Source organism: Anoplopoma fimbria, chromosome 6, assembly GCF_027596085.1.
Source record: "Anoplopoma fimbria isolate UVic2021 breed Golden Eagle Sablefish chromosome 6, Afim_UVic_2022, whole genome shotgun sequence".
NCBI classification, from domain to species: domain Eukaryota; kingdom Metazoa; phylum Chordata; class Actinopteri; order Perciformes; family Anoplopomatidae; genus Anoplopoma; species Anoplopoma fimbria.
Genome location: NC_072454.1, coordinates 25101572 through 25115596, shown reverse-complemented (window position 1 = coordinate 25115596; position 14025 = coordinate 25101572). Strand labels below are relative to the sequence as shown.

Genomic DNA, 14025 nt, shown 5'->3' with positions numbered 1-14025 from the left:
TTGAAATGGTGGTCAGTGAACATCTGTCTCTGGATATGAATGTGTTTTTCAGTGCTGAATATAAACAGCCTGAAAAGGAAATCTGGGCAGAATTTTTAGAAATGAGCACCAAATACCAGTGTCTGGACTATGCTTTTTTCAGTTTCTTCTTTATGTGTTGTGAAAAATGTGTAAACCTGAGAAGGTAATGTTGTAACACAGATCCTACCAGCCAAAGCCAGCAGGCCGATGGCCACGATTTTCCCCAGGTCCCGTAGGACTTTCCGAGCTTTGGTCTTCAGACGCTCAGCCAGCTGCTTTGCTCTGGTTGCTGTGGAAACCTCCTCATCAGGTTCGCCAGGTAGTGATCTTTCTTCTTCATCTTCATCTCCTGATGCCTCTTCCTCTTCATCCTCCTCTTCCTCCTCCTCATCATCTGTGATTTTTTCTGTTGAATCATCTTCAAGCTAAAGTTTTGAAAGGAACAGAAAAAAAGTTACAGGTGTTATATAGCAAAGTACATTACAGTGACTGCACAAGAATGTTTTTCCTATAAAAGCACTTAAATAACTTATAAGACTGAGTCAATCTAATAATATTATGTAATAAAGTTATGGGGGTAGATTTGTCACAATAATATTTGGGTGAACAGATCGACAATCTACATACAAATACATATTAACATGTAAACAAATATCTATGAAATACATTTAATTCATTTACAAATAAATGAAAAGCATTTGTGAATATCTTTTACATGTAATATAACATGTACAACTATCTAACAGGCATTTGTGAAATATATTTTTTATTTGTGAATCAAAAAGGCATTTGTGGATCTCAATACTACGCTTGTGGATTTCAAACACAGAGTTTTGAGACAAAAGTATTAAGAAAACTTGTATAAAACAGCACCTCCATATAATTAACACTGTCAACTTTGACTTTTATCCCACCAACACAGTGACTCCTGGGGTCATACTGTATCACAATCTTGCATACATACACATGACTCACCGATGTAATGTTGGCAGCAGCCACCATTTCTCTGTTCCTGACCAATCTGCTGCAGAGGATGATTGTTATCAAGGCAACCACACACACACCCATGTCAGGACACAGAAGGCGTAACACACTCCAAGGATCATCCAAGGGAAGCCTACGAGACACACACATACATATGTGGAGGTAAAGGGAGGTCAAAGATGATCCCATTTTTAAATACCAGAATGTAGGTGCAACTTAAAAATCATATATTTTGATATTTTCTAAAATATTCTACACATTCTCACCCTGTGGTGGCAGATATAATGAATCTGCTCCTGCTACCTGTTTTATATTACTTAAAATATGTGTGCATATCTAATTTGTAGCATATCAGACCATTGTCTTGAAAAGTGACAGTGACATGTATAACTGGTGCTTCACTAGTTACATACCTGGACAGTCCTATATGTATGGTTATAGTGTCCCATTGTGAACAGTTATCCCCTATGGCGATGTTGAGAGGAGGATATGTGTATAGTATTGTCTGGAAGCAGATATGAGCCAGTACAAAGAGTAGACTGGTACAGAAAACTACCCAGATAAACCGTCCTGTGTGACCTGGAAGACAAAGAGACAAGAAATACAGAAGATTGTGATTAAACCTGAGGAAGCAGAGTTCAATTTACAGTCAAATGTAACAAAAACAAGAGTAACATACACAAGATGAGAGCATTCTGGCATGTTAATAATCCTATTGTTTAACCATCTTACTCAGAGTCAGATGAGAAGATGGAATGTGTTTAGCTTATGCAGTTGGAAATTGCTAACATAGCTCCATCAAAAGTGAAAGACAGAAATTGGGTGTAAGTATGAGTGGCGTTATCAAGGGGCTATAAAGCTATATTATTATTTTCATGCAAAAGCTAAGAGAGCATGCAAAAGCTAGCAGGACAGTTAGAAGCCTTTACTTGTTTCATGCCAATATACATAATCATTGGGTGTGGATTTGGATCATATCAGTGATTATTAACAACCAGGCTGTGGTGAGGCACTGAAGTGTTGTGTCGGCTACACTGCGACAGCAAGTGGTGAGTTTCTGTTTCACATGGCCATCTTCTGTGTTGACCTTCATATGAAGATGAAACCATGCTTATACCATAACACACACATCAGACTGCTCCCATGTTTTATTCTTGAAATGAATTGAGGTGCAACGCTGCTATATCCCATATGATTTATGAATTATGACTGAAAAAGCTTTCTCCTTAATTCGATCATATACTGTAAAAAGCTATGTTACACCAACACATTTTAATTTTGTATTAATCGTTCAAATGAATAGTCTGGATGTTACAGAGTGCCACTCTGTAACATCCAGACAATAGCATGATATCATCAACTTTTTTATTTGTTGAGCGCAGTGAGTCCTCAAATCTCAATGTGACCAGCAAAGCTGTTTCAGAGCTTTAAAACCAGTGATATTTACAGTGTATATATATTCCACAGAAATGGAATAAGAAAATGATGAAGTTACTTTAACGTGAACCAATATGTTGGTCAAGGGGTAACAATGGTAGAAATGCCAATCCACAGCAGACCTCTTGTCCAGCGGTTGTGGGAATAGTACTGGACAGGTGGTAGGAGTTGGTTACTGCTGAGTCACTACAGCCATCCACGACATTATGTCAGAGCTGCATTCCTCCGGTCTTGTTACATTTATGTAATCACACCCTAATGATTCAGGGTGAGGGAATGGTTAATATCATGTCCAGCCTGCTCCTTCCCCTAATGTTTCTAACTTCCATCCATTACATGATGCACAGTGGTGTGCAGATGCAGTGTTTTTTGTCGGGCGAGTTCTGAGTAGTGTGATCCACAATAAAGTTGTGATGAAACCAGTGACATGCTGTAAGTAGATCCACGGTGAAAAGGCTTTCAGCAGCCTCATAAATAAATGTTGTCGTGCCAATTAAATTCTGAAACATTTATTGCATGTTGGCCCCACTATTGCCGCTGTGGTGTGGATATAGACCATGCGCCACCCCGTTCATTCCTGTGTTGCTCAGTGGTGCACAAGGCAAAAAAAGTTTGACTTCTCAGTGTCACAGTCACGCCTGTTCACTCTTCCCACTCTGTCTATTTCTCTCAGCTCACAGCCCAGCCCCTCTCTCTCACCACACTCTCCCATCACCTAATCAGCCTCATGCAGTGCACCTGTCTGCCACACCCACCTCATCAGCACCATCACTCTCACCTGCTCTCATCATGCCAGACCTTCCAGCGTTATCCCCCGGACTGATTTCCCGTTGCCAACCCCGCTTGTTTGGACTTCTCCGCCTTGCCTCTGCCCCGGTAAGTGACTCAGCCTTCCGTCCCCGACCACGTTATTCCTGCCTTGCCTCTGCCCCGGTTAACCGCCTCAGCCTTCTGTTCCCGACCACGAGATTAGCCTCCGCTTCCTCTGGGTTCTGTCTGCCTGCTCTGCTGATGGTTCAGCGCTCGCTCGAGTGGAATATTCACCGTGAGTCATCTCCTGCCTGTTTGTCTGCTGTGTACTCCGCTTTCATTAAAGCTCCTGAACATTACTCTGTCTCCCTGTCGTACTGCATTTGGGTCCACACCTCACCCGTGACAGTACGATCTGGCTATAACATGGATCCAGCATATGACACCTCGCCACAGGCTCGGTTCGTGTCGATGGAAGAGGCTGTCCAGAGACATGAGACCCAGTTCGCCGCCACCACCGCCGAGGTTCGCCAGACCCTAGTGAACCAGGGACAGGCTGTGACTGCCTTGATGCACCAGGTTCAACATCTGCTCCGGTTCACCCTGAGCTGTTACCAGCGAGTTCACCGCCGGTCTCGGAGGTCCGAGTCAGCGAGCCGGAACGTTACGCTGGGAATCCTGAGGGCTGTAACGCATTTCTGACGAACTGCTCCATTTTGTTCGCGTTACAGCCATACACCTAATGCAACTAACAATATAGCTAATCAGGCTTCAAAAGTGTACTCTCTTTGCATTATTCACTTGTATAGACTTCAATAACTAAATACTGATATACTCCAAAATACATTTAGACAAAGCAGTGTTCACTGCTGAACCATCAATCATTTTTGTTGGCATCCATGAGGAGGAGCTCTGCGTCAGAAAAGAGATGGGAGGAGTGTCACCGAAAAAGGTCCAAAACAAAAAACGCTCAGGAAAGACCTGCTAACTGTACAATTAACGCGTTAAACAAAGAATTTGGATCATTGCTGGGTTTGTCTACCTATTTAAATCATGGCCTTTGGGCATTCAAATGTATGAAAAATGTACATTGATTTTGTCAAACATGACAGTACTGCTACAGGTACATCCACAGCTGGCGCCAAATGATGTTCCACGGTCCCTTTCCTTCTTTACTGTGGTTGCAGTACTGATGGAGGACAGAAGATAATTGGGAAAAAATGTCATAAAAGTTGTTGATTTGTCCGAGTAAAGCTCCGTAGTAAAGCTCACTTCTATGTCACAGTCCTGAATTAACAAAAAACTGAAGACTCTCTAACCTCCACAATAAACGTTTCCATAAATTGAATTGGTTATTAGATATATAATATAGAATGCTGCCCGTTTTAAACGGTCCAAAGAAGGTTTCCAAAGCAAAGAGGAGTCATAATATTCTATCAACTTCTAAAATGTAAGTGGATTACATGCTAGAAAATAAATGTCTTCTTTTACATTCAGCAGACACAGAGGATAGGAACCCTTCCTCCTGCTTACATCTGCTCTGTAGCCTTGGATCTCATTTAGACTTGTTAACACATGCAACACAAACTTGTATTTATATGCCAATCTGGCAACATACCATCTGATCTCAACATTGTCTTTTCATGTCTCAAACTGTCTTTATCTCTGTGAGTATGCAGGTCCAGTTAAGGGCACACAGAACAAACTAGATTACAGTATGGAGGTATCACACAGTATGTTTTGTTTGGCTATGACACTTTCATAATGGACTTTAACAAGATTTAGAGCAACAGAGTGCAGAGACTTACATTAAATAAATGAAATGACCAGGACCTGTTAACAAGCATTATGGGTTGTTGGCAGTTAATGTGTTAATATTACGTGTTGGCACAACGGAAACAACACCAATGAACCGTCAGTTAACGTTTTCTTAATTTCCCAAATGAATCACATCCATATTACTATGTATACAACCAAGTCATTCTTGAATCCAAGTGTACGTTTGTGCCAAATTTGAAGAAATTCTTGAGATAACGCGCTCACTTGAATGGACCTGACAATCAGACGGACTGACGAACCATCAGGTGCAAGTAGTATTTAGTTGAGTAAAGTGCAATGAAAAAACGTGCCATCCAACATGTAAAGATATGCTTTGTTTCATAAAACAAAACAAAAAAAATTAAATGCACTAATTAAATGGTAATCTATAATGTTTAAGGAGTAACATTTACTTGTGTAATCCAGACCTCATCACTTAAAACAATGAAAATAACACACTTCATACACTTGCTTTACAACAATACCCACCATTTTAGAATAGAAATGCTTCATTCTCCTGATGGTTTTAAACATACAATCTTTGATTTCATAGTGGCCAATAACTGTTAACTGTATAATGTCAGAGGATCATGAATTTATAGAGATTAGTAAGAATAAAATACTAATGCATGATGTATAGTAGTATAACTGAATACTTGAACACATTCCAGTTGTTGGGTAATCTGTAGCTCTGACTTAAACTCCTCAGAGCCCAACAGTGCTGCTTCCTATGAGTCACTCGGTGTGCGTATGTGTGTGCACATGTCAGGGTCTTGGCAGCCTTGCGGGTTTTCCTTTAGGGGAATTCCCCATTGCTCTGTTTACCCCTCTCTCTTTTTAACTATTCTCGACCCAAAGTAAAAGCATCTCTATACATTTTGATTACCAGAGCAGGGAGACAGAAAGAGAGACAGTAGGGAGGACTGGAAAAGAAAAAAATATATATGAACTGGGACTAATGATCACAATGTCAGTTAATTTCAACCTTTTGGAAAATAACGGGGAAACTACTCAAAGCCACACATTTATAATCTTCAGATTGTGTATTGTCAGTTGTTATGTGTCATACATGATACCTGGGGTGGAGGAAGTATTTATCTTCACTTGTGTAAAATTTGCAATATCACACTGTAAAACTCAATTACAGGTTAAAGCCCTGCATTGGAAATGTTACTGAAGTAAAGTATATAAGTAGTTTCAACAACATATACTTAAAGTATTAAAAGTGATGTTCTCAGTATAGAAAGATTGATCAAACAAGTGAAACACTATCATATACCATTAGATCATAACTGCTGATGCATACTTGGTACATGGCATGTTAATCCTGTAGTTGGTTGAGAAGTTAAGCGTTAAACACTTTATTTTGCAGGTCAAATTGTTCCCTAGATAGTCATAGATTTGTGTCGTTCTTTCATAGAAATGTCTCTATACGTCATGCTCTCTGTCCCTCCTGTGGCCTTTCCTTGTGTTTCTTAGTGTTCCTTCCCTTTGTGGCTACTCCTGCTCCTCTTTGTAATTTTGTTCCTGAGTTAACACTCATTTCACCTCCCCCTGACAGTCTCCTGTTCTGGATTTGCAGTCTCCTGCCTGCCTGCTCACCCTCAGCCATCAAAGCAAGCACCTCATTCCCGTCTTATTAGCCACTGGATCAGCCCCAAGAACACTAACCCTCTGACTAGCTCATCTGCCGTTATCTCCATTCTGAAAAAAAATTACCAAAAAAAACCCTAACCTTCTTACAGAGTTTGTGTGTTGCATTCTGGGTTTACTTAATACTGAACTTGCATTATAAACCAAAAACAACTAATTAAACTCAATTAACTGTCTCAGAACATTTGTCCCTATAATGTTTACAGATCATTCTATTTAAATTACCAAGCAACAAGCGGACCAAGTCTTACAACTAAATTCAACCACTATGCTGTTGGTTGATAAAATTCACAACAGTGAATTATAGTCCCACCATGTTTTGTTTAGCTACACATTGATATTGGATATTTCTCTCTTAATTATAAAGGAAGTATAACGTTGCATGAAATGGAAACATTCAAGTTACGTACAAGTATCTCAAATTTTTATTATTTCAATTAGCCAGCAGGGGGAGACTCTCCTGGTTGCAAACACTAGGGTCAGGTTGTATTGAAGTCTATGATCACTTGATTTATCACCTCAGTAAACACTGTGAACATGAGTCCATTGGCTAGTTTGAGGTTAAACTGTTAACCATAGTTAATAAAGGTTGAGACAACACATGCAGACTATACACAGTAAAGTAGGGACAAAGAGGCAGTTTGAACACATACAAGGAAAGAAGTGAACTTAAACAAACACACACAGTTTCCTCCAAAATTGTGTATTATTAGAAAAGTATTTTTTTAATATAACATATATTGTTTAACTATATTAATGTACAGAGGCAAAATCAAGAATAAGTGCACAAATATGGTTCAAAAGAGTACATGAACACAGACTCTTCAAGGTTGCCTGATATCACGGACATTTATGGATATTATGGACACAAATGAGGAAGGCTGGAGAAGAGTACAAAAGAGGGTCCGTGACAAACAATGACACCACGGAAAATAGAAGCTATGCCAGTGTCTAGTAGCAGAAAGATGGAGGTAAATAATAAATCTGTCCAGGCATCAAAGCAGAGTGCTGTTCTGTACTTTTAAACTATTTACGAAGGCCTTGATAGCAACAGCAGTGTTGTATGTAGCTGTCTCCACTGTTGTTATTACTCTTTGGTTCTGGCGCATAGCTGACAACAGTTGACTTTGGCTTGACAACAACTCAACAACGGCTTGACAAATGCAATATCTGCCCCTGGTGCTGATAGGCACCGCTGTGCTTATTCATTGATTGATTTTTAATGGAGAAACCACTGTTTCATGTCACAATGCCAGACTAATCCGTCCACTCAAACTTGGTTGATTGGATGGATTAGTCTGGCATTCAAAGGTCTGGACCCAGGCAAGCTTCAATGTATGCATAATCCGTTGTATGTGTCTCTGGTTTCTGAGTGTGTCATGAAGCATGAGCTGCAGCCTGATAATTACAGCTCTGGGTGCAAAAGCATGAAACAAAAAGAGAAAGCTGAACCTTTCCGTTTGGGTTCACTTCTGATCCAAACAATCATGGTTGATCAATTCAATTAAGTTTTAGAAGAACATGTCACTATGCATCGGCAACACTTTGTATATGCTTTTTTTTTTTCTTCCTTCTGCACAGTAAGTAGAGCAGTACACATTTTTCCACATATGGCATGTTTGTTTACTACTGTGGCCATGGAAACCGCTGTGATTAGCTCTATGTTCAATATGTCCATCAGGGTTTGGCTGAACCATACGTGGACCATGTTTGTGCCCCAAGAAAGAAACTACTGATTACTGTAGCCTACTTAGTCTGTCTGAGCTCTGTCACACAGTAATTAATCTATTCATGCTCAACACACATCCACATTGTCAGCCAATGAACACTTCCATTATGAAGTTGGTGGCCAAAAGACGGACTGAAAACATTACAGCACTCATCCATCCATCCATTTTCCGTAACCTGCTTATCCAGTTAAGGGTCGCAGGGGTGCTGGAGCCGATCTCAGCTGTCAATGGGTGAAGGCAGGGTTCACCTGGACAGGTCACCAGTCTGTCACAGGGCTGACATATATAGACAGACAACCACTCACACTCACATCCACACCTACGGGCAATTTAGAGTCTTCAATGCACCTAAGCTGCATGTCTTTGGACTGTGGGAGGAAGCCGGAGAACCCGGAGAGAACCCACGCTGACACGGGGAGAACATGCAAACTCCACACAGAAGGTTGTCTGGCCCGGGAATTGAACCCCGGCCCCTCTTGCTGTGAGGCGACAGTGCTAACCACTACACCACTGTGCAGCCCTACAGCACTCATATTTTTGAAAAAAATAAATAAAAGCCAAATCTTAATTTTAAGCACAGTAGAAAAAGATTGAGCAAAAAACAATGCTCCACTTTTCCAGCAAAGCAACAGCAATCAGCTGAGTGCTCAAACCCTGTTACCAAGGGTGCTGGACTTGTTTGATGTAAACTTGGACCCATGTCAGTACTAACACATGTCATATCTTTGTCTCTGTGTTTGAAGTATTGGCTGGAAAACTTTATTTCCACTTCACTGTAGGGAAAGAACAAATCAGCCATTGTTAGCTGCCTTGTGGGAGCACAATTTCTAATGTATTTTGACATGGCTATAGGTCCTGCAGCTGTCATGCAGGCGGGCAGAAAATAAGTACTTCAAGCCTGTAGATATATTAATACTGACTGATGACGTAGTTTTAAATGTGATTATAAAGAGTTACATTTCATTGTACTCCTTTCAACAAAACATGATTTATGGATATAGTTGGAGTTTGATTTAATCATTATAGACTACCACATTGATTATATCTAAATGTTTGAGTATACCTAAATGTTTGAAGCTTACATACAATCACCGGCCACTTTATTAGGCACACCTGTTCAATTGCTTGTTAACACAAATAGCTAATCAGCCAATCACATGGCAGCAACTCAATGCATTTAGGCATCTAGACGTGGTGAAGACAACTTGCTGAAGTTCAAACCGAGCATCAGAATGGGGAAGAAAGGGGATTTAAGTGACTACCTGAGTATTGTTGCTGACCATGTCCATCCCTTTATGACCAGTGTACCCATCTTCTGATGGCTACTTCCAGCAGGATAATGCACCATGTCACAAAGCTCACATCATCTCAAACTGGTTTCTTGAACATGACAATGAGTTCACTGTACTCCAATGGCCTCCACAGTCACCAGATCTCAATCCAATAGAGCACCTTTGGGATGTGGTGGAACGGGAGATTCGCATCATTGATGTGCAGCCGACAAATCTGCAGCAACAGCGTGCTGCTATCATGTCAATATGGACCAAAATCTCTGAGGAATGTTTCCAGCACCTTGCTGAATCTATGCTACGAAGAATTAAGGCAGTTCTGAAGGCAAAAGGGGGTCCAACCCGGGACTAGCAAGGTGTACCTAATAAAGTGGCCGGTGAGTGTATATGACATCTGCATACTGAAATTAGTGTGAATACAGAGTGGTTTGAATGGTTTAAGATATAACCTTTTTTATTTAGTATTTTTAATTTAGTAAATTACTTAAGGTTGCTGAAAAAACACACACATACTTCAGCACCCTACTGCATGCAGAAAAGAGAAAGCATATAAAAGTGCAGGTGTGAGAATGCTGAGTCATGGACTTTCCAACCACAATTAAAGAAGACAGAGAGAACAGACGATTGTGATAAGGGAAAGCTCAGCGCACCTGCAGGTCAATGGAAACAGGGCAGAGCTTACAGATCAAAAAGGCAGTGACACTATATAAGACCATGTCAAGAACAGAACAAACCAGTTCACTCTCTGGTTGAATTCTTTGCTTAAAGAATAAACTACTTTGCATCGAATCAAACATCATCGGGACTCCAATAGGTATAGTATAGAATAAGTAAAGAGTTGGAGCAGTAATTGGGGCTTCATCAACTGGTCCAGTCAGAACTTCTGTTACCCGACAATATCAGCAATCAAACAAGCTGTGGTTGTGAAAATAGTAAGGAGCCGTTGTTTTGGTTAGACTTGTTCAAAATTTACAGATATCAGAAGGCTCCGCAGATGTCATTTTATAAATAATTATCAACATTCAGATTATTAACAGGCTCATTGTGTGGGATGAACCTGGACTCATACCAACACTGGTGAGAGGTGGCCAACAGTGCACCCCATTACATTTATGAATCAGTTTTTATTTCTTGGCTTATCATATCTTATGGTAGGGGGTTGTTCACCAGGGTTATTTGTTATTACTACTTACCAAATTACTCTGTTATAATGATTATTCTGTTAACTAGGTTTGTGTATTTTGCATAAAAATGGGAAATGTTCTTGATATAACAAGACAAAAGGACAGAATAATTTCTTATGTAGTGATAACTTTACTTTGAAATAATAAATGTTTCTCTTTATAACATTTTAGGTCTGAATTTTGTTAAGCCACAAGAGAACTAACACATAAAAACAGATGACCTCACCTCTGATTGTGTGCTTGTTGGGACTCAGGAACCACGGCAGCAGCAGCAGGTAGAGGAAGTGAACCAGTGAAAGGATGTTGTAGCGAAAAAGACAAGCTGCAAAGACACAAATACCAGAGTCAAACAACAAGCGTTATAAGCGTCTAGCATGTACAGTATGATCTTACACACCAAGAGCTTTTGGTCTTGAAAGAGACATGTAACCAAACCTTCAAAATAAGTGTTTTTAGAGCAGTCATATTGGTCGTTTTGGAAGACACTGACATAAAATGTTGTTGTTTTGGGACAAAGACTTGTTGAATGAGTGTGTGAGGATTAGTCAAACTGTGTTAAGAATAGTCAGAGAGCCAGGAGAAGAACCTTTTGTCTCTGTCTCAAACTTTTCTTATCATCTCACTCAATTTTCTCCTTTTGATCTTTAACACCGTGTCTACACAGGCAGAATAGGGAAAGCGGCATGTTAGCAGTGCAACAGCTTGATGGCTGTGTCAGTGTCCACACAGGATGCCTGCACAGTAATACTTATTATCACCTGCAGCACAATACTAAATAACTGTAGTTGGGTACGGTAGATCTGCACAAGAAGTTCTGTTGATTTGACAAATGCTTGGCAGCTTGCATGCTTTTATAATATTGACCTAGGGAGTAATTTATGACTTTATCAAAAGCCACTGCAGTGTCCTTGAGGCTATTTTGAAACAATGCATTTTTTTTACATTGTGGCACTATCATCTTTTTTTCTCAGGGAGAGCCCATAGACAGGGTTAACTGTCAGTAAGAGTTCTCCAAGAAGAGAAATCTCCACAGCGGTCTTTCTACTGCACATATGGTACAACAAGAGGGATTTTATGAGGTGTTGCTGCCTTGAAGGAATTGAGACGATCTGCCAATATTAAGACCTGGAAATAAAGAAAATGTGCAGGTTTATTTCCTCCTGTTAAACACATGCAGAGATAATTACTGGCTCACCTAGAGTTAAAGTCTGGACTAATCTTAGCCTGTTGAGATCACAGTTTGCGTACCGAGGTGAGAGGTTTACGGATTGTTGTCAAGTCCTACTTAAAATCTATCACCAGACACAAATGTGAGATTTCACATGTAAAAAAACAAAATGCACACATACAGGAATAATTTCAAATATACAGGTAAGAGTGTAAATATAACAACAGAATATCAGGCATCTCTTCAACATGGTTAATACACTATGATTTATAGCTGCATATATATGATTGATGGCAGCATTGCCTCATGCTTACTTAGCTGAGCCAGAGCAAGATATCTGAACAACTACTAGTCAAGTTATGTGCTCTGATTTGTCACTCCCTGACACATGTGAATATCCACTCAAAAATATCCTTTGATCAATGTCAATGACAACAAACCACCTTTAGAAAAGAGATATCAAAATGTTACTGGAAGATTCCCAACAAATCTGCTGAACCCATTGATGTTTGCCAGAGATTGAACCATTTCCATATTGAACAGTTCATGACCTTTACTGAGGACAAACGTTACATTTGTACCTCCACTACAGCTAAATTTCAAAGATAATTATTGTTCCTTTAAGTTGGGCGAGCTGTAATGAATTGGAGCCTCTAGAGGCCAGAGTAGGGTTTTTACCTCCCTCCGTCTTTCTCTCTCTCTGAATCGGCTCATGATAGAGTTACTATATGACTCAGACAATAACCGGAACAAAGACAGAATCCAACACACAATCACTCTGTTATTTCCTCCAGTTGCTAAAGTATAAAACATATTGTCTTCCTGTCTGTCAGCAGGAATTAGACCACATCAGAGGGAGGCTGTAAACGTCATTACTCCTACCTGGCTGCCATTTTAATCTCTTTAACTTAGTTTTGTCTCTCTGCATTGCATCATTAAAACAAACTGAAAAAATCACGGACATAAGTTTGTTTTTGTGAGGTGGTGAGGACTATAAAACAGGGATCTGGGAGTCCATGTCTACATTGAACTTGTGTTACATTTCTTGAAATGCAGCACAATATTGTAAGAGTAAGCAGCATTCTTGAACAGAAATGTTTAGACACAAGAAACGGGGTACTGTTAGTGTGCACCTAATCAGTATTTTTGATTTACACATTTATTAAGGCCGAAGATTGTTCTGGTTTGATCTGACAAAACAAACCAAGCCCTGAAAACCAGAACTAAAAACCCCAGGAAACCACAGTTACTGCAGCTTGACTTTCATGTGTATGTTTCTATTCATTCCCTGGGAGTGATGTCACTGACACATCCTTTTCTCTTTGTTTCTCTCCTCAAGGGTTGCTTGTTCCTTACAGATAGTGTATAAAATACAAATTCTGCCAACCACATATCCAACCATATTGCAAAACCCAGGGCAATTCAAACATAATCATCTACAGCGTACTGTTAATTGTAGGCAAATTTTTCTTCTATGATAAAAGCAAATTTTTATTAATCAAACTGCTCAGAGCCCGCTCATCCTTTTTGAGTGAAAAGACGTGATCGTCTGTTCTGAACGTGCTTTAGGAGATCAACAGGGGAGCCAAGGCAAGGTTACGCTGAGCACCGTGAACTGACAGTGTTGTCATTATTAAACTGTTAACATCTCAGATAATGTTTCATTTGCTCCGTTTCATTACATCAGGTTGATAAAATTGCGGCTCTGTAACTTTAGCTAGCTCAAGTTCAAGTAGCTGTAGTAAAATTAGCTAGCTAGCAGCATAGCCAGCAAAGTTAACTTTAGTAAAGTTAATCCCCAATTACAGTGTGAAAATGTAATGTTGGTTACCTAGCTGTGTTTATTTTTGCTATTATAGAGCCAACTGTAGAACTGCAAACTAGAAGGAACGGGACGATGTTCAAAAGAGAGTGGAAACCGATGAAGAAGTGAGGCCGTCAAATCCTCTCTTCTCTTTCTCCTTTACACTATCATGTAGTTCATACAGGTC

General features: G+C 39.9%; 1 protein-coding gene across 1 annotated transcript in view; it reads right to left on the bottom strand.

Annotated features, from left to right (window-relative positions):
* piezo1 (piezo-type mechanosensitive ion channel component 1) overlaps positions 1–14025 on the bottom strand; it is a 79864-nt gene that overhangs the window by 56670 nt on the left and 9169 nt on the right. Inside the window, exons 2-5 of the mRNA XM_054599755.1 lie at positions 11093–11188; positions 1419–1584; positions 997–1138; positions 209–446 (exon numbers count right to left, since the gene is read on the bottom strand). Of these exons, the coding sequence (XP_054455730.1) occupies positions 209–446; positions 997–1138; positions 1419–1584; positions 11093–11188 (642 nt within the window). The remainder of the gene's footprint in view (positions 1–208; positions 447–996; positions 1139–1418; positions 1585–11092; positions 11189–14025) is intronic.